General features: G+C 56.6%; 7 protein-coding genes across 7 annotated transcripts in view; 4 read left to right on the top strand and 3 right to left on the bottom strand.

The window, feature by feature from the left end:
• The first annotated feature begins 158 nt into the window (after positions 1-158).
• On the top strand, positions 159-666 carry GUITHDRAFT_150028 (hypothetical protein). The gene is made up of 3 exons (XM_005841415.1): positions 159-177; positions 228-355; positions 409-666. The coding sequence occupies exons 2-3, from the start codon at positions 352-354 to the stop codon at positions 624-626; spliced, it is 222 nt and encodes a 73-aa protein (XP_005841472.1). The 5' UTR covers positions 159-177; positions 228-351; the 3' UTR covers positions 627-666.
• Positions 667-5,225: 4,559 nt separating this feature from the next.
• GUITHDRAFT_150029 (hypothetical protein) lies at positions 5,226-6,118 on the bottom strand. Its single transcript, XM_005841416.1, has 5 exons — positions 6,064-6,118; positions 5,820-6,005; positions 5,690-5,770; positions 5,487-5,580; positions 5,226-5,443 (listed from the first exon to the last, which is right to left on the bottom strand). Exons 1-5 carry the CDS (start codon positions 6,088-6,090, stop codon positions 5,385-5,387), a joined length of 447 nt encoding a protein of 148 aa, XP_005841473.1. The 5' UTR covers positions 6,091-6,118; the 3' UTR covers positions 5,226-5,384.
• A 1,912-nt stretch (positions 6,119-8,030) lies between these two features.
• On the top strand, positions 8,031-9,583 carry GUITHDRAFT_99975 (hypothetical protein; the record flags this gene model as incomplete). The annotated part of the gene is made up of 2 exons (XM_005841417.1): positions 8,031-8,967; positions 9,018-9,583. 2 exons carry the CDS (start codon positions 8,031-8,033, stop codon positions 9,581-9,583), a joined length of 1,503 nt encoding a protein of 500 aa, XP_005841474.1.
• A 1,251-nt stretch (positions 9,584-10,834) lies between these two features.
• On the bottom strand, positions 10,835-11,307 carry GUITHDRAFT_150030 (hypothetical protein; the record flags this gene model as incomplete). The annotated part of the gene is made up of 2 exons (XM_005841418.1): positions 10,950-11,307; positions 10,835-10,894 (listed from the first exon to the last, which is right to left on the bottom strand). A coding segment is annotated over exon 1 (198 nt), but the record flags the coding sequence as incomplete, so codon positions are not given.
• A 307-nt stretch (positions 11,308-11,614) lies between these two features.
• On the top strand, positions 11,615-15,966 carry GUITHDRAFT_99977 (hypothetical protein; the record flags this gene model as incomplete). The annotated part of the gene is made up of 11 exons (XM_005841419.1): positions 11,615-11,685; positions 11,828-12,493; positions 12,536-12,944; positions 13,106-13,576; positions 13,642-13,784; positions 13,846-13,976; positions 14,029-14,315; positions 14,365-14,472; positions 14,523-14,825; positions 14,873-15,700; positions 15,757-15,966. The coding sequence occupies 11 exons, from the start codon at positions 11,615-11,617 to the stop codon at positions 15,964-15,966; spliced, it is 3,627 nt and encodes a 1,208-aa protein (XP_005841476.1).
• Positions 15,967-16,239: 273 nt separating this feature from the next.
• GUITHDRAFT_99978 (divalent cation tolerance-related protein) lies at positions 16,240-16,945 on the bottom strand (the record flags this gene model as incomplete). Its single annotated transcript, XM_005841420.1, has 5 exons — positions 16,240-16,317; positions 16,528-16,614; positions 16,667-16,753; positions 16,807-16,833; positions 16,883-16,945. The coding sequence occupies 5 exons, from the start codon at positions 16,943-16,945 to the stop codon at positions 16,240-16,242; spliced, it is 342 nt and encodes a 113-aa protein (XP_005841477.1).
• A 916-nt stretch (positions 16,946-17,861) lies between these two features.
• The window catches only part of GUITHDRAFT_99979 (hypothetical protein), a gene marked incomplete at both ends in the record, with an annotated part of 4,905 nt that continues 892 nt past the window's right edge, over positions 17,862-21,874 (top strand). The window contains 6 exons of the mRNA XM_005841421.1: positions 17,862-20,671; positions 20,839-20,879; positions 20,999-21,081; positions 21,250-21,387; positions 21,531-21,605; positions 21,656-21,724. Of these exons, the coding sequence (XP_005841478.1) occupies positions 17,862-20,671; positions 20,839-20,879; positions 20,999-21,081; positions 21,250-21,387; positions 21,531-21,605; positions 21,656-21,724 (3,216 nt within the window). The remainder of the gene's footprint in view (positions 20,672-20,838; positions 20,880-20,998; positions 21,082-21,249; positions 21,388-21,530; positions 21,606-21,655; positions 21,725-21,874) is intronic.

The raw sequence follows: 21,874 nt of genomic DNA on the forward strand, positions 1-21,874 counted from the left end.
CGAGGATTTCGTCTCCAAGGTTTTTGCCGTGCAGCAGCACTTGGAGCAGGGCGGAGGCAAGGAACATGCCCCTTTACGTACGTCAATCCTCTCTCGCTCTACACCAGCAGTGCTGACGTTGATGGATCAGCGAGTCCCTCCCATGACGCCCCGAGGAGCAACCAGCTGAGCAGCACAGTGATCCCTCACCCTTGCTATCTCTTTTCCCTGACCTCCTGTGGTCCCAGGTGCACTCCGAGAGGAGCCGTTCCTCAGTCCGCAGTGAGAGGTCCACGTCGTCGGTGAATTCTTCCCTAGGAGGACGAGACTCGACGTCTCGCTCGGCCTGGATGAACGAGTCTTCCGTCAACCATGGGTGAGAGCGGCCGCTGCCTCCCCTCTTCTCTCCCCTCAAGTTGCTGTTTTCAGGCATCGCGGTCCGATCAGAGCTCGCTCTGCCTCCCCTGCACGTCCCTGTCGCGTTTCCGTGCAGTTTGAAGACACGGGCGGTGCCAGCGCAGCAGCGCCTGTGCGCAGCTCACTGGTTGGGCCTTCGAGCTGCAAAATCCTTCACCTGGCCGCTGCTCCTCCGGTCGCGATCCACCGACCGAGAGCCGCAGCGAACTGAATCAGATGAACTTGAATAATTATTCTTTGAACGGCTGAATGAAAAGATTATGTATGATATGAACCAGCCGTACTCTTTACTCAACTGAGTTAAGTTAAAAATCAGTGCGAGGACAATAGTCGGGCCCGGCTCGGGGCCCCGGCCCGCTAGGCGTCCTGCGAGGGTAACCAGGGAAGTTGGTAGACCACGCGTCAAATGCGGAAGCAGTAGAGGCTGCAGTAGAGGTAGAAGGGACAAGGATGGAGAAGACTGCTGCAAGGATGAACAGAGCAGGAGTCTAGCCTCAACTTGAGGGTTGGGGGTAAGCTTACGATGGGTCGGGGCGAAAGAGGAGGCGAGCGGAGGGAACTAGGAGGAGGGTCGAGATGCTTGCTCGCAGTCATATCGCTGATGATCTTCTTGCACCCTGTCCGTGCGATCGAGCCGGTGGAAGTCACATCGCTGGCGAGTGAAGTCTCCATGTACCTCAAGGACCTCGTGTGCTCCTCCCTCAACCTCGGCAAGGACTGCGGGACCCCAGGAGTGAAGGACGCGTACGGAGTGCTCATGTCACCTGAAGGCAGCTATGGGGCGATGAGCGCAGATCCCGTCTCGACGCTGCTGGACGCAGACCTCTTGCCTCACATCACTTCGTACCTGGACGAAGTCACGACTGCCCTGGCGAAGATGCGTGACGACATGGAGCTGTACATGGCCGAGAGGCTCCGAGTGCCGAGTCTGCAGGAGGTGAACTACTCGGCTCTACCAGAGTACGACTCGTCCCACCCACACTGGTTGGCAGACGCCGTGAGCACTTCCATTCAAGGAACAGAATTCTATGTCCCGGTGGTCCTCGCGAGCAATCTGCAGTTTCCCAAGAATCTCAACAGGGACGATAGGCAGGTCAAGCTCGCAGCGAACGCCTCCATCGGCCTCGACACGAACTTTATCGCTAACTTGGAGAACAACACCACACCAGGACAGATCTCCATGAGGTGGCAGAGGTTTACGAGCAAGACAGGCTTCACCCGCTCGTTTCCAGCAACTTTTGACAACTCCACGAGGGATCGGAGGTTTGACGCTTGGTACAGAGTTTGCACTCAGATACCCAAGAATGTTCTCATCATCCTCGACTTTTCTGAGAGTATGAGACTATCAAACAACTCGGAGATCGCCAAGCAAGTGGCATACACGATCCTAAAGTCTCTCACGCATCAAGACAATGTCAATGTTTACTTCATGGCTGGCTCGAACCCCGGCCTCCCGCCTTGCTTCCAGTCTTCCTTCTATCCTGCCACTGCAAAGAACATTGAGCAGCTGGTGGAACAAGTTGCGTCCGCTACGGTCCATGGCGGCGAGGATGTGGATAGAACTCTATCATTTGCCTTCGAGATGGTAACGTCACACAATGACCTCGTATGTAAGGCAACGTCGCCTAGCCCTCAAAGTCCCTGTACAGGCCGCGACAGCTACATCTTCCTCATCAGTGACGGAGTCTTCAGTCAGTACACGCTTCCTCTACAGGAAATAGTCGCGCTGATGCCGTCCAACACTTACCTCATGGGGGTTGAGATTGGTCAGGGGCCCGGCGATTCGAAGATACACGAGTTCACATGTTTGCTTCGGGGGAAGTTCTTCAAAATAGAGACCATGTACTACATGTCAGAGATTCGCTCGATGCTCGATGACTGGTTTCAGATGATCGCTGCGCCGATTGTCCGACAAAACTTGACCGACAAGGTCTCGCTGTCCCTCCCCACGCTCAGCAGCACTGGCGACGAGATCTACATCACCATCTCGCTCCCCTGCTTCACAGACATCGCGTCCACCCTTCCTCGTCTTGTCGGGGCAGTGTCGATAGACCTCGCCTTCGCCTCGCAGAGCAAGACGTACACCAAGGCACTGTTCCCCTTCCTCGCCAGTCTGCGGCCAAAGTCAGCCGAAGGAGTGGCAGCGTTTGACAAGGGAGGGGAGTGGACGATGATCTACAACAAGGGATATCCGGGGACCGTGCTATTAAATGCTCAGAAGGTAGCCACGTATGAGGCCACGATCCAGGGAAAGTCCAAACTATCGCAGCCGGGGAACGTCCTCATGTACGAGTACGAGGATGACGTGTTTGCGCGCTCCGGGTCTTTAAACCGTTTTGTCGAGCAGTACTCTGGAATGCAGACGACGACTTCGCAGCGCTGCTTCGAGCTGTCGGACAGGTGGGACTTGTCTCCCCTCCGATGCCTCGACCAGCCGACATGGACGTTTGCATGGAAGCAGCTTGCGAAACTCCCGATCACAGTCGTCCTCAAGCTTCCTGGAGCCTTCGGGGCCTCAAACGTCTCTGTGCATCGCAAGATGCCCTTCGTGGGCTGGAAGAAATTCCCGACTGAGCTGACCCCAGCTGCTTCCTGCCAGCGTTTCGACAAGTACCCCCAGCTGCTGCATGAGTTGCTGGCGGTCAACTTCGTGCCTCAGGGAAGCTCGTCCAACATCGCCTGCTCGATCTCCAACGTGAAGTTCCCTCAGCCTCCTTCCTACCGGAGCAACATCGAGATGCCGACTGTCGCTGCAGACCCTGCCATGCGCAGTTGGATCGTCCTTCCCTTGACGGCCTACTCGGAGCCATGGGACATCATCGCTGGCAACGACAATCGTGACAGCTGGGCAGGAGCCGGCGGCCTGAGGTTGGAATGGCTGCAGGACATCGACTTCACTGGAGTGATTGACTTGCTGTGGAGGAAAAGCAACGTCTCCTCCTTGTTCAAGGATCCGTTGCAGGATTCTGTGCGGTTTGCGATAACGAGCCGAGGTCTGATGAGGTATCAAGCTAGGGGAGCTGTTGATGCCATCCAACAGAACCTTTCACTGCTCGAGTTGCAGTTCTTCTACCAGAGTGCTGTGGTTGCCAAAGAAAGAATCTCAATCTCTCCCCCGTCGCTTGCCTTCTTCTCCTCCCAAACCCGCCAGAGCCAATCGTACTCTGTGCTCTCAGTCGCGATCCCCTTTGCCGAGAACAGCAGCTCGTCGCTCAACTGGTCAAGCTCGGTGGTGGTCGGAGCTGAACTTCCCACGGCCCAGCTCAAGGCAATTCTGACAGAAAGGGCCCTCGATGGGAAGTGCTGGGAGAGGAGCACGTACAGATGCTTCCTCCTCAACTCGGTCGGAGTCGTCGTCGTCGACTCTCGACAGGCAGCAGGCAGCGTGCGGGACATGTCCTCGTGGCCGGAGGGGCTGAATTTTGTTTCAGACGTTGAGCCTGCGCTTGCTGAGGGCCTCGTCCGCTGCGGCTTCCTGCAGCCAAGGGATGATTCGAGGTATAACTCGCAAGGGAGCAGGAGCTCTGCCTATGAAGCCAACCGGGACATCCTGCCACTCGGCCCGCTGCTGCTCGTTGGCAGGACGCGAGGAGAATTTCACGTGCAGGAGGTGGCAGGAACGGATCTCTTCCTCGTCTTCGCCGACCTCACCCTGTCTGGTGACCTGGTCTCCGCGCAGTCCTGCGGGATCCTTTCCGACGTCTGCCCCTCGGCCGTGTACCCTCAGATATACGCTCCTTTGCCGAATCTCTGCCCCTTGGATGTTTCCTTCCAGAACACAACGTTCTTGCTCCTCCCTCCTGAACCTGTGGATCAAGACTTCCAGATGAGTGTGTTGAATTTCCTTCAGATCGCAGACTATTGCCCGGAGACTATCCCCTTCTGGCATCCCTACGTCATCACAGGAGCCTTGCTCCTCCTTCTCTTCGCCTTATATGTCGTCATGGCGTTGCAGCCAGATTCTTCGCTAGAGAGCAGCAGGAAGCTAGCATTGGCTAAGGAGCGACCTCGGTCCCTTTTCGACTTTACGTCCCCCTCGTCCCTCCAAACGATCGGCCAACGCTCTGGCATCGATCGGATCAAGGATGAAGTGCAGGCTGTCAGGGAAGAGGTGTCAAGCCTGATGCAGAGAGCGAGGGACATCGACGACTTTCAGCACGTGATTCAGCGACAGGATCGAGTCATCCAGCAGATCACCAAGTACGATCCTCTTGCTTCCTATCCCCGTTGACTTTGACTTTCAGCGCCAAGGCCTCGCTGAGCGACGCCATGCACCACGAGCTGCGGGGGGTGGCGAGCGAGCTCTGCAAGTACCGAGTACTGGCAGAGAACATCGGGAGGAGATGCGAGCACATCGAGAAGAACAGGCCGACCTTCTCGACCCTCCGCGTCTCCATGCTTGAAGCCGCCAACGCCGTCGCTTCCCTTGAGGTTCAACAACTCGCTGGTAGGTGGGGGGGGATGAATCACTCAAATCTGTGCAGAAACAACTGGCAGACCTCGAGCTCCCCTCCGTCTACGTCGTTGAGAGCTCGAAGCCGGACCTCGCTGAGAATGTCTGACGCTTGTCCTGCATGCACCCGCGTCTCTGACCAGTCGCGCAGAAGTCCGAGGCTCTCAAAGACGAGCAAGACTTCTACAGGGCGCACTATCCTCACCTCATCCAGGTGCGTAGCTCCCTCCCTCCCCCTCGGGGATGACATTATCGCAGTACTCCAACCTCCAGCCTTCAATCACGTTGAACACCGCGAGGTCCTCCTCGCGTGCCCCGACATCCCGGCGAGAACGGTGAAGGTTGACCCCCGTCTGTAAATTTTCTGTTTTCATGTCGCCGAGCGACAAGTTTGTTTCATTACAAGATCGATAAGCACGTTAACTTCCATCCGATGTTCTGCTACAAGAATGCAGAAATGTCGACTACATATCACATCCCACCGACCCACAGCTTCTGCTCCTCCACGATCCGGAGAAGGGGGATCGGGACAAATTTACCGTGAGTAAACGTTCGGAAGAGCCGATTCAGGATGTTTCAGGCTTTCCCACTCTCCTGCAACGCGGTCAGCTGCGAGACAGGAGCAAACTTCTCCTACTGGAAGGGTTCGCAATTGGAATCGACTTGATCGTCTTGTCGAACGGCGTGTCTTCGTACGCCTTACCCATCACTGGCTCATCGGCAACGTATTGCTGCAGCGACTAGTCAGCATTGCGATCTCCCTCCTCTCTCTCTTCCCACTTCCCACTCCTCTCAGCCCCTTTCCCGCTCCCCTCCCCTCCCCTCTCCTCTCTCTCTTGCCTTGAAAGGCTTTCCCGTCACGTGCTCGCCGATTTGCACCACTTGATCGAAATCAAACCCTCCGTCAGAGTCGCCCAGCGACTGACCAGAGTCCATCAGGCTAGAAGCATCGGCTCGCTCCCCTCCTCACCTGCAGCCTTGCCTGCTTTGCTGCTCGCACGTTCCACGTGTCCCCCTGCGGTTGCGGATCGCCTGACCCGTCGAGAGGGAGAGGGGGCCCCCGGGTCTCGCATCCCCCAATGCACAGCTCTGTCCTCCCTGATCCCATGAGGAGCATCGAGACCGCCATGGTTGACCCGAGAACGCACAGCAGAGCCTGGCGTCACACAAGCTCTGCTGTCAGTCTTGGGAGAAGTGCGAGGAGAGCAGGTTACCATACGGTCCCGCAGAGAGCTCTTCATTCTTGGACCCGGCAGAGAGTGTCTGGAACTTGGTTACAGCAGGTTTCAGCATCACGAGCGTCAGCCGACAGCAGACTCTCACTCCTCCTTCCTTTTTTCTTGTCCTGTCCTGCACTGAACTCGCCTCGCCTTATAATGTTTCCGATCCTTGAACCTGTCTCCTCCTTTCAACACTCATTTCCCCACCGGCATCTTACATCCTCCGACTTCCTGCTTCCTCTTCCTCCATCTCGTCAATCTTCTTCTACGCCTGTTGTTCTCTTGTTCTCTTTGGCCTTCTCTTCTGCACATCTCCTATTCCTTTGCTCCTTCCCTGGCAAACATTTTCATGGCCTTTCGCCAAATTACCGTTACAAATTGTAACGTGGACTCACAAAGAGGAGCCGCCCTGGCCATGGCGCAGTACAAAACGTGCCCCCCCCCCTCTCTCTCCTTCTCCGTCCAGCGTCCCCCCCTCCTCTCCCTCTGCCTCTCCCCCTCTCTCTCCCTGCTCTCCCTCCCTCCCACCTTTGACTCATTTCGTCTTCAACAGCAGCAGATACGATGGAGACGAGCACCTCTGCCCCTCACTGCCCACAAAAGGAATCTTGAAGCATGCGTCAACCCACGAGGAAGTGAGTCTGGTGGAGTGCGTTGCCCTATAGTATGGAAAAACTTTGCCTTGCCTGCACGTATCCTTCAGGCAAACAGAGAAAGGAGGGGAGGGGAGGAGGGAAGGAAGTGATGGGAGAGGAGAAGGGAGGCGAGGGCGACTTGCTGCTGGACCGCTGGCGAGGTCTAGGTTAAATCTCTTGACAGGAGATCAGAAGAAAACGAATAAGTTGAAGCCCTGAGGAAACAGTGGTCCCAATGTGTCAGCCGAAGAATGATCAGACACCTGTTGGCCTGAAGATGTCGTGACGACATCATCTCAAGTCAATGTGCAGCGGTCCTAGGCCCTGACTTGGAGCTGCCGCGAAGTCAGAGAAGAACTGGACTGTACTGACCGAACACGGTGTAGAACGAAGACCGATGAATGCACGTTACCTCCGGTCGAAGCTTGAAATGCGGTGGCCACACAATGTGTAAATTCGGATCACACGAGGGCTTAGCCTGACGATGAACGACGAGCGACGAATTACTGGACAAGCCATTGCTGACCAAGTAAGGTGATAGGATTAGCAGGATAAGAGATCAAACGCCGATTATCCGAAGGAAGGGAGGAGCAGCCGGGACCACGAGCGTGGACACAGGATGATGGTAGAAGAAAAGTGTTATGATGTAACAAGAAGGTAGAATGAATCAGGAAGATATAATTAGGAAGGAAGATCAACTACCGACGTATGTTTTTTGTTTAGGAAGATATGAATTCGTCGGCAGATGAGGTGCTTGACATTTTGAGTGATTGAGGGAAGGCGGATTTGTCCATTATACTTTTTGTACTGACTCAGTAAATCGAACTTCGGAAGCTATGCGTAAATTGTGTCCTATAACCGCTGAATCATCCTGCTCTTGCAACAGGCTTTTGGAGCGATCCAACGTGTCACTGATGTCCTTAGGACTGATCAGTGACGGATCACAAGTTCGGCCAGCCAACACGGTGACCGCGGCGCGCCGGGCCGGCACTTGTCACAGTCACTGACTCTGTGAGTGGCCGCCCGGCCGGGCCGGCAGGGCAATCATCAATTTCCAGTCAACAAAATTTTGGGGCAATCATTTTCCAATCAACAAAATTTTGGGGTAATCATTTTCCAATCATCTTTTTAACAGTGTAATCATTTTCCAAGCAAAACTCCCCGACATGACTCGTATTTTTTAGTCAAGGAGATAAAAACGCATTGAAGCAAAACTTCCGTTACGAGGAATCAACGGATATTTTCCCGCCTTTTTTTTACCCCCCACCCCTCTAAATCCCTGATGAGGTACCCGGGGTAGCATCCTCAGCCCACAAACTTTCTACCATGGAGAAAGCGGCGGGGGGAGAAGCAGGAGTAGGAGTTGAAAGCAGACTGGAGGCTCTGGGTAGACAGCTGGAAGCTCTCAAGCTAGACAGCGACAAGAGGCTGCTAGCCTTGGAGGAACACTATGAGAAATCAGACAACAGGATTCGAGCCTTAGAGGAAGACTACAGGCGCTTACAGGAAGAGAACAAGATTCGAGACCTACAGGAAGACTACAGGCGCGTACAGGAAAACTACAGGCGCCAGAAACTCAGCATGAAAGTAGCGTGCAATCTACGATTTGGTTACTTCGACGACCTTTGCTCTACTTTTGTCCAGCTTCCAAAGGCTCCTGCAGTATTTCGGCAAAACAAATGTCTGGCTTTTGAACAGCTCGCGCAGGACTTACCCGCCGATAAAGATTGCAATAAGGGACATATCACTGAGGAGAAAGCTTTTGACCTGGAGGGCTGTAAAGTTAACTCAGACTTGATCGAGCGATCGCACTTGGTCCCAAACAGTGCTACATGTCGAATCGACTGGGGGGTTATTGTGCAGAATGCCCTTCCAGAGGGCTTGCGTTCAGATGAAGTTGCTAAAAAGGTTTTGTTTGGGTGTTCTGATCAGGACAAACACATACCAGGCATTGCGGACCTTCCTTTCAACTTCATCTACCTTGGTGGCCAACGAGAACATCTAGACAGCAAAGCGGCTCTAATGTTGCTTCCACTCCTATCTCCTCAGCAGCAATTCGAGTGGAAAGGCGAAGGGTACAAAGCGATTTTGATCGGTGCACAAGGAACAGTTTACAAGCAGACGTATTTTAAACTTGATACGAAAGCTGTTCTGAAGAACTCAGAGTACGAACCGTGCCAACATCATGTGGACGAGGAGTCTCTCGTCAAGGAAATCTGCCGTCCGATGAGGCAGAACTATTTGCTGCCCACGTTGTATCAAGGTACTGTAGCATTGAATGTGTTGACCAATGACATCCGACATCGGTCCTAGATGACAGGGAGGTGCTAGATCAGTCCCTACAGCACATTGAAACTCTTTACAAGGACGTTTGTTTGATTCAGTGCGAAGCTCCAAAAAGTCTCAAACAATTGCTGCAAGATGGCGGATTCTGGAACCAAGACTCCAAGCGTTTCAATCTCACAAAAGTCTCAGGGTTCGATGATCTCAGGGATAAACTTAGAAACGAGAAGAAGGTCAAGGCTTTCAAGGGACTTAAGTCTGAAACTGGGCAGCCAGTGGCGGAAGCACTGCCATGTTTTCGCGTGATCACGTTCAAAGGAGACAGTCAGGAAGAGCAAGATTTAGAGCTTCACACGGCTCCACACCCTCTTCTTCTCTCGCTTCGCTCGATGAACGCAATCACGAATCACTTTTACGGAGACTTGCCAAATGGGAGATCAAGTTTGCTTCTTATGTCCTGTTACGGCGGCCTGGAGGAAGGGATGGCATTCGATTGTGAACAATGCTTGCGAAACGCGTTTGGAGAAGAATACGACCCGAAAGAGAAGTACGTCATGGGACCTCATGGCCCTGAGATTCTGTCTTGCGACGGGTAATCCCGTCCAAGGTGCCGCAATGACTCCAGAAAACAGTCCGGAGGCGTTACTGTATGCGGCCGAGCGTCAGTGTGGATCGAATACCAGCGTGTCTCCCAATACAAGTCAAGAGTCGGAATATAGCGCCGCGAGTACTGTCCAAAGGGGCCTTTTTGGAGACTGAAAGAGTGATCAGTGAAGTTACTAGTAAAAGGCTCAAAGCCGGCGCGGATTGTTTTGATTTCCGACAAACTCGGAACTTTCCATGATTTCCGACAGACTCGGGCTTTGAAAAATTACTTCATCAATGTAGTCGTGCACGAGCTGTTTTGGCGCAGCGTGACCGCTTGGGCGTAGGATGTATGGCAGCCATGATTCTCTCCCTCACCCGGCTGGGGGAGGGGGGCGGGGATCACAGTGAGCAGCTTGTTCCGGTGAGTCAGCAACGATGCTTGTAGAGACTCCTGTACATTCAGTGTCATGTTACACTCCTCACATGGGCCCCAGTGGTCCCATCACAGTCAAAACATGTTCTTTCAAAGATATGAGAAATGTCATTGAATTCGTGCCCTGACATCCTAATTCAATACATCAATGTACTAGTCTGCTCGCAATCAAGTCGAGATCAGCGTCCCGATCAGCCACGGCGCTCAACTCTTGTAGTTGTGGACTGTGACGACAACAGCTCAAGCTATTCCGCCTCCGGAGGGGCAGGGGATACGGTGTAGAATACTTGCTGCAGCATCATCTGCTGCATCTCTATCTCCTTCATCCTCACCTCAAGCTCCATCTTCCGCAGCTCACGTTCCTGTCTCCTCTCCTGCAGGCGACTCAGAGACCCCCTCCTCCCCTGTGCAAGGACACGATGCTTACCTCGAGCTCCAACTTGCGGATCTCCCGATCCTCCTTCCTTCCCTGCAGCTCCCGCATCATGTAGTTGGTGATGAAGGTCCATTCTTCGTTGTCCGACATTCGCACTGCCGTGCTGCTCCTCTTGGCCGTATCGCCGTGAGTTTGAGCCTTGGAGGACGAGGGAGGAGCAGCCGACTCGTCGTTGGAGTCCTCCGAGCCGTGTTGGGCTTCCTGGGCGCTCGCCATTTCCAGCTTCCTCTTGCGGATGCGCTGCATCGCCATCTCCAAGGCCGGGAAGTTTTCGGTCTGCGGCTCTCGCTTCTTCTGCTTCGACAGGGTGTAGTCGTCCAGCCGCTCCACCACCTCGTGCCACACCAACTCCCACTGCATGGAAGGGTCGGTCGAGCCTCGCACCACGTCTGGCGGGTACGTGTTCCCTTGTATCTGGCGGACTCGGAACTTGCGTATCATCTCATCGAACTTGCTCTTGATCGTCTTCCAGGACATGGAGCCGAAGATCTCGTCCTCTGCTGTCAGCTGGTGCTTCAGGCGGCACCACTGCTGTACCTGCCCCTCAGAGGAGTGATCGGGTTGACGGAGCCACGCCTTGGCGACCTTGAGCACAAGAGATCGCATCTTCTCGTCGTCCTTCGGCCAGTGGGTCCGCTTCTGCCGCTGCTGCTGGTTCGCTTCCTTTCCATCCGCCTGGCTGTCGGCATTGTCAAGCACGTCCTGGTCGTCCCCGTCGTTGTGCGCTCCATCAGCCGCCATGTCCCTCCCGCTGTCCTTCATCTGATGATCCATTTCCTGCTCGTCCACCTTCGCCGCCCCTGCCATCATCCCCGCACCCCCCAGGCTCGCCCGCACGTCAAATGCTGGCGCGACATTGCCGTGGGTCTGCACCAGTCTGAGGCGGGGTTGAACTACCCGGGGTGGAAGGGAGGGAGGAATTTGCTGCACAGTGGCAGCGCAAGGGAGGGCGCGAGCATGGCGGCAGCATGCTGGTCGTTGTGGATGTTGGGTATGAGAGGTAGAACGTTTCTTCGATATTCTCCAGACAATCTTGTCCTTAGCCGAGCATGACTGAACGAGCCGCCGGCTGACAGTGAAGGACATCAAGACTTGATCGTTTCTCAGCTTGGTGAAATCCTCCGCAATTGTGGACGTCGTTGCTGGGCTTCGTAGAAGAGATTTGGGTAGATGAGTGCTGCAAGGATGCTGCAGGACTTACAGATCAAGACGACAGAGACGAGCTCAGTGCCTTTGATCAGGTAGGATCCTCATCATCTTCCTTCCGATACCCTCCCCTCCTCGTTATCCTCGTTCTCATCGTTCTCCTCCTCTCCACCTCCTTCTCTGTCCTCCTCCCTCATGATCAAGGCCATGTCTTTTGGGTTCATGACTTGCTCTCAGCCGGTCGAGGTCGCAGGACTTCCCTCCAGGGAAGGGGATCGCGGTGCTGCTATCATCGAGACGGAAGGACCTGGCAGCGTTGATGCAGGCCTTGGACGTGCCGAACCTTTACGTGGAGGACGATCGCTGTGAGCAGGGGGTCTGCCATGAGGACCTTAGTGCTTCATGGTTGTCGATCAGAGGGTACCTCAGGCGCTGGTCTAAGGGGGCGGAGGGCGATGAGCTCTGCCGTTCGATTGTCCTCTCCTGTCTGAGCGCGTTCTCCGAGAACGAGCAATCACGATCGAAGAGAGCGTTCCTGCTCCTGACAGCCCTGGTCTCCGACCCCAACACCCAGCCGGCCTGTTGTGCCATATTCTCCCACCTCCTGCAAGGGGAAGATAAGACTAACAAGCTCCGGGTGTGCAGTTTTGTCTTCGAGCTGTTTGCTGCGAGGGTCTTTGGGGACGACTGCCTCCACCCGATCCAATCTCAGAGGAGGAGAGGCCACTGCAGCCTGAGTGCCCTGCAGCGGGCAAGAGCAGCGACGAGAAACGCTCTAGAGCTGGTTTTCCCGATGGAATCGCTCCTGGTCGAGATTGCGAGGAGGGAGGCTCGGCACCTGGATGACGACCCCAAGTTCAAGCCGATGCCCACCCTTCTCACCACCATGTCAGCTGATTGCTGGTAAGTCCCCAGATGACGTGGTAGCAGCTCACCTTCTCTCAGCATCTTCAACTACGTGGCGCTAGGGCAGCTGTACCTGTCGGAAGAAGGAGGGGAGGAGGAAGAGACCTCGGACGAGGAGGGACGTGCCCCAGCCTCGGAGCTTTTCTCATGGTCAAGGCTCGAGAGCATGTTGAACAACATGATCGCTGTGTTGGACAGGTTGGAAGTCTGGTTTTCATCACGCAAAGATTTGCTGGTTGCCGTCGTTAGAGTCACCAGGAAGAGAATTACTGATTGCCGGAAGACATACGAGCAGATTGCAATTTATGACCATCTCAATCACATTCCAGAGGAAGAGAAATCGATCAGACAGTACGGCGATGAGCTGATGAGGGTGGTTTGGTATCAATGGGCCTCGACAGGTCGGAACTTCATTCAGAACTACAAAATGCCTTCAGAGGAGTTGAAGGTGAGACGTATCCTTTTGGATCTTCTCTGCAAGGCGTATGGATGTTCTTAGGGCCTGTTTGGTTTCTGATCTTGAGTTGCTTTTGGTCCATCAATTTCTGTCTTTGTCTATCTAAGATGGAGACGATGTTTCTGTTCAGCTGACCTACATTGCATCTTCAGGAAGAAATCGACAAGCTGATTAACCTGCTGCCCACACAAGTGATTGCCATGGGAGCAGAGGAGAAGCAGCTTAGCTCGAATGCTTGTTCCTACGCCCTTATGTCCATCTGCCTGCTGCTTTCTCGCTGCAAGAGTAAGCTCGCTGCCGCCATCCTAGACCACAAGAGCTCCGTGCTCTTCCCGCGCCTGATGGAGGCCTTGCACTTCAACGACGACGAGATCTCCCAGCTCTCTACGGCTCTCTTTGGAGAGATCCTAGCGTCAATCGCGAACGAGAAGACGATCTTCGATATGGTCCCTCCCCTCCTTTCCCTCCTCGATGAAGACGACGCAAGCTCGGGGGCCGCGTGCGGACTCATCGCTCGAGCGTGCGTGTCTGCCAACAGTGAGGTTGCCCAAACCTCCATCCTCTCGGAAGTTCTCAGGGCTGTCGATAGCGAAGGCAGAGTGAGGCGAGCCAACGGCCTGCGGGTGTGTACCTCCCTCCCCCTTCCCTTCCCCTTCTGCCTCGTTGACGTTTCGTCCCCCCCTGTCAGACGCTGCAGGAGGTGGTGAACCTGAAGAAGTCCGTCATCACCGACAAGGGCCGAGAGCAGAGCAGAGCCACGAGCCATGTCCTCTTCAAAGCAATCTGCAAGGCCCTCTTGGACCGGCTGGGAGACGAGGAGCTCACGACCAGGTCCTCCTCCTCCTCCTCCCCCTCCCCCCCTTCAGTGCTTCCCCTGCTCACTCGCGGCAAGGTGCAAGTCAGCGAAGCTACTCGCCTTCAGCGAGCCTGCATCTATTCTCCCCATCCTCTGCCGGAGGCTGTACGACCGCGATGATCGAGTGAGGTCGGCTGCCGAGCTGGCACTCGTGACGGTTCTTGCGGGTCTTCTCCCACCCTCTCCTCCCTCTTGCTGTTTCTGATCCTGCTCGCACAGAAGGAGAGGACCCCGAGCAGGCTGCCCGCGCGTTCTTGGATATCCTTCGCCTCCCCTTCGCCTCTCTTGGGGAACCCTCTGATCAGACCCCGGTGCATCCTGGTGACATCAAGCCGTCAGTGGCTGCCCCAGCCGGGAGGGAGACGGAGAACGATTGGCCGGAGAGAGCGCTCCGTCAGTGGAGCAAGTGGGCCGAGGGTGTTCCAGACGCACTCTGGCGGGGCTCGCTGCTCCCCGTGATCCTCTCCAAGACTTTTGGAGCGCCTCGGGATCACGTCCTTGTTCAGGTCTGCTGGTTGAAGACAGCAGGCTGCCAGCCCACTGATGATGTGGCAGGCGTGCTCGAGGATAGCGGCGGTCCTGGCGCGGCATGCCGACCTTGTCATGTCCATGGTCCTCGACAGGGTGGAGCAGATCGAGTTGCAGATCAAAGGCGCTTGCCAAGTACGAAGGACGACGGGAAGAGAGGATGAGGCTGACGCTGTCGCTTTCAGGTCATGGAGACCAGCGAGGTCTCCGAAGAGATCGTCTTCCTGAGGCTGAGCCCCATGTTGATCCTCAAGCTTCTCCCCACGGCTGCTTTCAGGATCCAGGCCGTTGAGGAGGCGTTCGATAGGCCTGGAGAACTTGTCAGGCAGTACGATCGCAAGGGAGGACGGGACTGCCTCTTGCCCTTGCACGAGCTGGAGAAGGAGCTGCCGTGCTCGTCGGACGTGCCTTGCAAGACCATGTCGCGGCTGGTTCGCCTCCTCTACCAGCGGATGATGTCAGATGCCGAGCTGAAGCCGATCCGAGAGGTCGACGATCTCGCTCCCTCTCTTACCTCAGCTGACACCTGCAGCAGGTCTCTGCTCAGGTGCTGGGCTGCGTCAACCCGGGATGGATCGTCGTAAGCGTGTCTCGACTGATCAATGAGCTGACCTCTAGCCTGGATGCAGCAGCATCCGGAGTAGGAGGAGGGGGAGGGGGAGGGGGAGGGGGAGGGGGAGGGGGAGGTGGTGGTGGAGAGAAAGAAGTCGCCGAGGGGAAGTCAGCCTTGTTCTATGTCATGTTCGCCTTTAGAGCCCACGGACTGCAAGCCTGCATGCGACAAGTCTACCTGCGCCTGCTGCTCAACCTCATGGCCGTCGACAAGGAGGGAGAGGAGGTAGAGCACGTGCTCCGGGGATGCTGCGCGGCCGTCGCTGAAGCCCTCGTGGCTGTGCTGATGATGAAACCGCAGCCGGAGGAAGCGGAGGATCACGGCAGGCAGACTGAAATGGTGCAGGGGGAAGGAGGGATCCTCTCCTCCTTCTGCGACCTGATGGGCGGAGACTTCGAGCTGGGCAGTGCGAAGTTGGAGAGGATAATGCAGGAGACTGAGGGAGAAGCGGGTCCGGGCATCGAGACTCGCCTTCAGTCGTTAGAGGAGGAGGGGAGGACGAGGCTGCGGTTGAGAGTCTGTGAGGTGATGAAGCACGTGGCGCGCGAGCTGCCAGGCTCCAGTCTCGCCATGGTGAACTTCTCCAAGAGGATCGCTCCGACACTGCTCGATCTCGGGTGCCGCCTGCAGAGTCCAGCAGCCCTCCGAGCAAGTGCCCTTGAGGCCTTGTTCTTCATCGCTTACACTCTTGGAGAGCGAGCGGAGCCACTGGTATCGGACCTGCTCGACGTCGCTGAGCGAGGACTAACGGTGAGGGAAGAGAAGGTGGGGTGCGATGGAGGTTGGGGAATTGACAGGAGGAGTAGGCGAAGGATGAAGCAGTCCGGCTGCATGCCCTCAAGATCGTCGGAGTTTGTGCAACTGCGGATGCGGAGACGTTTGTCAAGGACGAGGAGAGGCTCGTGCGGATTCAAAGTCACTTGGTCGGGATGGCAAACATGGAGGAATCAACGTCGGTCCGCGGACTTGCCTGCAAGCTGAGCCAGCTCATCGTCCCTGCGCAAGGAGCCGGTTGAGCCTTTGAAAAAAGGAAGAGAGGGAGGAGAGGACGAGGAGGACGTTGGGGGTCTTGGTGGACGTCGGAGATGGCGGAGAGTTCGATCGGTTGATTGTCAAGCGAAGACAGTGACTGAGGAGAGAAGACGAGAAGGAGCATATTTAGAGCAAACATCTCGGATACATTCTGCTGAAGTCAGACCATGGGATATGTGAACTGAAGTGCTCACTCTCACATGGCAAGGCAAGGAGGGTCTAGGGAGCCGATGGTGCTCGTGGCTCCTCCTGCTGCTCTAGGGCGATTTCGTGGAATCCTTGACCCACTTGAGGTAGTCGGGGAGTCCGGCGACCACGTCGGTGCAGATGAACTCCTGGGTTATTGCATACGTGAGGGAGCAGAGGGCAGACAAGGAGAGGGACGGGAAGAGAAAGGGAAGGAGAGGGAAGGGAAGGGAAGGGAAGGGAAGGGAAAGAGAAGGAGGGGGGAGGCAAGGAAAAGAGAAGGAAGGGAAGAGAAAGGGTCGACAGAGATGTTGAAGTAGAGAAGAGGAGATGAGGATGCAGTGGAGGAAGGGAGATACCGGGGTATCGTAGGGATGATGTTTCTTGACGTGCTGAGCAACCTGATCGGTGAGGGTGTCACGAGTCTTGACCATGAGCAGGAGCTCCTGACAGGACGTGAGAACTGCAGGGGAGGGAGTGAACAAGCAAGCTTCTGACTTTCTCAGTCTCGATCTTTCCTTGCCACAGAAACTTGCTCTCGATCCCCGGGATGATGTTGACACACGCAGCTAGCTGGGACTCGACCTGTGCACCAGCACGTTGTGACCGCTGGACGTATGCTGGGGGGAGCGCCATACCAGGCTTTGCGAGAGCTTGTCTGCCACCTGCACGCTCATGAGCACGCGAGCCTTGCGGCAGCTTTGCCTTCCCCACCTCCTTGCTGGGCACTGTGATGTAGCAGATCCTTGCCCCCGTAGAGCTCGAACTCGAGAGCATGCGCGCAGTCAACGACCTGACGGCCCGGGTGTCATCGATGGCGAGACGTTGAAGCTCTCGAACCTCAACATGCCGGGGAAGACAACCCAAGCGCCTACGACAGTTGCTCCGATGACCAACAAGCTGCGGGAGTTCTGAAAGTCGATCAAACTACCTCTCATGGAACTCCTGAGAAGGAGACGGGGAGGTTAATGAGAAGGAACAAGAAGGAGAAGGAGAAAGACAATACATCTCTTGATCATCATTGCACCCATTCTTCTTGATCCCTGTCTCATTAACCACCGCAACCACCACCACTATCACCACTACCACCACCACCTTGTTCTTGTTCTCTCCCTATTGCTATCTTCCTTTTTTGCTATATCCATCCACTAACTCATTATGATCTCCTTCTGCTTCTGATCCTACTTTTTCATCATTTCACTTTCGCTCTCGCTCTCGCTCCCCCTATCGCTTCCCCTCTCCCCCTCCCCCTCCCCCTCCCTCCCTCTCCCTCCATCAAAGTTTGCCTTCTGAGCGGATGCCCAACATAAAAAAACCCTTTACGCAGAAATAAAAAAACTTTTTTCATTCACCCCACCCCTTTAGACTGAAGGAAGTGGGTACTTGATGGGGTGGGCAGGCCGGATGGGGGAGGTCCAAATACTGGACATGCATGTGGAGGGATGTGAAGGGCGATGGGAGCGAACGCGAGGAGAGGAGAGGGGAGAGAGGAGGAGAGAGAGGAGGAGAGAGATGAGAGGAGAGATGAGATGAGAGGAGAGACGAGAGACGAGAGAAAGAGAGCTTGATCGAGCTTGGTCGAGAAGGAGATAGAGACAACAGCGTCAGAGGTACGTACCAGGGGAACCAACGTGACAGGCCTCGTGCCTTCCACATCGAACTGCAGCAGGAGGTCTGATTCAAGGCGCTCCCAATGGTCAGGGAGAGAGATTCTGACATAGAGGAGGGAGCGGTGGCGTCTGGGGGAACCCACCTGGGAGGTCAGAACATGGTGAAGGAGGAAGAGGTATACGCACGTGGTGGTTCAACCGACGAGGGGGTGGGCGAGACGGCGAAGGCTCTTGTGAGCCCCAGGCACGTTTACGGCCTTCCTTCTCCCCAGGGCAACATCCGCTTGGTGGCAACCTTGCGACTTCCTCAGTCGGCATCATCGCAAGCAGAGAGGGGGGAAGGTGGGGAATGGGACGACGAGAGCAAGGAGCGGGTGGGGAAGGGAAGCGATCGGGAGTACCGGCACCTCACCTGCGTGGACTGGAAGCCCTCGTCCTTCAATGATCTTCTCACCACCGCCAAGGTCATCGAGGACTTCCAGGGGTTCTCCCCCAAGTTCGTCGAGCTGGACCGGGACACTGATCTCAACGTCCCTCCTGGCTGGCTGGTGGACCCGTCCGCTTCCTTCCAGAGCCTCTCCGGCTGCGACTCGGCGCTGGTGTCCAGAGCTCTGGCTGACCTGCGCATCTCGGCAGAGTTGGCGGGAGTGAACTCAGACGACGCTGACTTCATCGCCTCGGACGCCACTATGAAGGCTATCTTTGCCCTTCCCTTCTCAGAGGCCAGCGTCAGCGTCACGGTCCACCGGGTCGACCAGTCGCTGATCTTCAGTGGGATCATAGGAGGGGATGTGAGGTCGATGAAGAAGAACGAGAGCTCGACGCTCTTTGAGGAGCAGGAGGAGGAGTGCGACCAAGGGCTGGGCAGCGGGAGAGGAGAGCCTGTGGACGAAGGCGACGAGGCCGAAGGCAGGAGGAGGCAGCGGGCTAGCGAGGACAGCTACCTGTTCTCAAACTTGATGTCCTACTCCATCTCCAGCAATAGCACAGACGAGGCGTCGACAGCAGTCGGGGAAGAGCTGGAGGAAGGGACCGTGGTCCCATCGCGGGAGGCCCAGGGCAGGCAGCGGCCTCAGCAGCATCTCGATTTGCCCATCTTCCAGGAGCACGAGGGCAGCAGCAGCAGCAGCGGCAGCAGAGATAGGAGGGTGCAGGACTTGCAAGGAGGACGCGCGAATTTCTTCCGCCGGGCCGTGCACTTCCAGTTCAACCAGCTGAACCTGCTGCTGGGCAGTGACACAGTCATCTTCAACAGGGGCCCCCGGAGGTCGAAGCTGAGCCTGAGGCTGGAGGACGCGGACGCGCAGGTGAATCAGCAGACGTGCTTGGACTACTGGCTGGACAACATCTTCAACAACCTGTCGGAGACGGCCGTGTGCTACCACAAGGAGGGGAGGGTGCACGGGTACCAGCTCGTGAGGACCGAGGAGATTCCAAAGTGGAGTGGTTTCTCCTTCGAGCCCAAGGCCGTGATGGAGAGCGCGTCTTCCATCCTCCAGTTCCTGCAGCAGAACTGCACCAAGGAAGCAGGGACGTACTGGCTATGCCGAGCCGAGGGAAGCGACGAGCTGCAGCTCTTCTGCCTCGACGACGCGGACAACAAGCACCGCAACGCTCTCTCCCAGCCCGTCGGCCTACTCTGCTTCCGCATCGCGCGCAAGCTGCAGCAGCGTGACCGGGAGGCGATCGAGGAAGGAGGAGCGTCAAAGCACAGGCAGAGGACGGCAAGGCTCTTCCTCAACGCCCTAACTGTCCTGGACGAGACTCTGCACGCGGCGACCGTCTGCCTGTGCCACGAGGGGCTGGCAGACGCCATGGTCGGGGCCGAGTGGCTGCCGGAGAGCGAGGGGATGGTGCCGAGCGAGGGAGAGTTCTACGTGGACGAGAACGGAGACCTGCAAGAGTCGTACCGTCGTCCCCGCAGGGAGGACGAGGGCAACTTTCGACCCAACGTGGGGGACACGGCGGAGTGGGGGGCAGGATATTCCCTGCCAGACCTGGAGAACGCGGAGGCGCACTACAGTGAGGCGCTGAAGATGATGGATGGACGCCACGGGGGGAGGGAGGAGGAGGAGGGGGGGGAGGAGGAGGCCAGGAGACTGAGGACGCTGCGGCGTCTGAGGTGCAAGGCATCCAAGTGCGGCATCGCCATCGGGCTGCGACTGCTGAAGAGAGGGGACCTCCCCAACGCGCTCATGCGCTCCGTGAGCGCGTACAAGAGGTGCGTCAGGGGGCAGAGCAGGGAGGAGGAGGAGATTGTGAGCGAGGCGATGGAGCTCTGGGCGGACATCCACGAGGCTCTTTGCGGGCTGTCGGTGGAGAGGGTGAAGAGGCTGAGGGGTCAGCTGGTAGAGGTGCAGGAGGAGGAGCGGGTGCTTCACTTTGGGGACTTCGAAACCCTGGGCTGCTGGAAAGGGAGCAAGGGGGAGGAGGACGAGCAAGGGACGGACCTGACACCGCTGTCGCATCCCCTCAGCTCGGACCTGGAGGACAACTGCAACCACGCGATCCGCTACCTCATCCGTGCCATCCAGCACTGCCACACCCACAGCAGGAGGAGTGACCTGATGGTGAAGCTCGGTAGCGTCTACGAGAAGCTCGGGGAGCACTACACGGGCACCGGGCGGTTCACCCGAGCTCACCAGCACTACCGGCAGGGGATGCAGCTGTTCCAGTCCATCGGAGACAGCCACTCCTCCTCCGCCCTCGCCTTCAAGCTCGGCAAGCTCTTCTCTGCTCGCTCGCACTCGTCGCCTCCTCTCCCGGGCCTGTCGCCCGAGCAGCTCAACGACCTCTGCCGCGCGCGGGGCCTCGTGCAGGCAGCACGGGATGAGATCGAGAAGCTGGCGAGCTCTCCTTCGGCCCTCTCAAACAAGCGGATGAAGTCACTGAGGTGAGGGAGAGTAGGGGGAGGCGCAGGGCAAGGGGAGGGCAAGCAACGGGGGAAGGGGAGTGCAGGGAAGGGGAGGGGAGGGGAGGGAAGGGAAGGGGAGGGGAAGGGGAGGGGAGGGGAGGGGAGGGGAGGGGAGGGATCTGGTAGGATGACTCATATGATGTCAGGGAACTTCTTTTGAGCGTCAAGGAAGAGCTTGCAGACATAGGTCAATCCTCCTCCTCCTACCCCTGCTCCTCTTCCTCCTCCACCACCACCTGCTCCTCCTCCTCCTCCTCCTCCTCCTCCTCCTCCTCCATCACCTCCTGGTCTCACTTTTCTTTGCAGACATGGCGCTAGGGGTTGGCAAACTTCATGCTCCTCAGAGTCCTAAGATCGGGTTTCCCTTCGCAGCCCTCACTCCTAAGAATGTAGAGAAGCTTTGTCCTTAACCACTTCTTCCTCTACCTCCTCTCCCGCCTCCCCTCCCGACTCCCTTCCCGCCTCCTCTACCTACAATCTTTTCTCTCTTCCTAGTACCGGTCCTTCATCCTCCATTCTTTTCTCCCAGTCCTCATTCTCATCGGGTGTTGTTGCAGGAGGACCCGACCGACGAGGAGGCGATTCGCTCTGATCGCGCAGACGTCTGCTTGCTGCGAGCTCTGGCTGTCTACGAGAGCCTCTCCCATCCCCAAGCCTTCGCTGCCCACATCTACTTGTCCTCCTTCATGCTCAAGGTCTGCGGGCGAACCATTCTGCCCCTCCCTCTCCCGCTCCTCCTCCTCCACTATCACCACCACCTCCTCCAACACCACCTAGGGATCCTCCTCCTACTCAAGATCCTCCTCCATCTCCTGAGCTTCTCATCGCACTTTGTCAGGTGGAGATGGAAGTGTCCGAGGCCATCAAGTCTTGTGGAGCAGGGGAGGAGAAGTCGCTCCTACGCACCCGCAAGGTTCTACTCTCCTGCTTTCTCGCCTTGGCTTGCTGGCTGACAGATCGCAGACTTGGAGGCAGAGGGCAGCTCGCCACATGCTGCAAGCAAGGGCGTTGGCGCCCAGCATGGCTGAGCAGGTAGAGGCAGGACGAGGGGCGCGGGAGGAAGAGGGAGGCCATGGTGGTGGTCATAAAGAATGAGGAGAAGGAAGTAGTGTTGTGGGGGGGGGGGGGGGGTGTAAAAGAAAAAACGGGGAATTTGTTGGGGAAAAGGGGGGGGAAGAGTAA

This window comes from Guillardia theta (assembly GCF_000315625.1).
Source record: "Guillardia theta CCMP2712 unplaced genomic scaffold GUITHscaffold_3, whole genome shotgun sequence".
In the NCBI taxonomy this organism is placed as follows: domain Eukaryota; class Cryptophyceae; order Pyrenomonadales; family Geminigeraceae; genus Guillardia; species Guillardia theta.

Excerpts from the sequence above, each read along its gene's own strand:
- GUITHDRAFT_150029 (XM_005841416.1), bottom strand. The coding sequence starts at position 6,090 with ATGAAGAGCTCTCTGCGGGACCGTATG. Across the intron at positions 6,006-6,063 it reads GCTCTCTGCGGGACCGTATG|GCTCTGCTGTGCGTTCTCGG; the intron begins GTAACCTGCTCT and ends GTGTGACGCCAG. Across the intron at positions 5,444-5,486 it reads TCCAATTGCGAACCCTTCCA|GAGAGTGGGAAAGCCTGAAA; the intron begins GTAGGAGAAGTT and ends ACCGCGTTGCAG.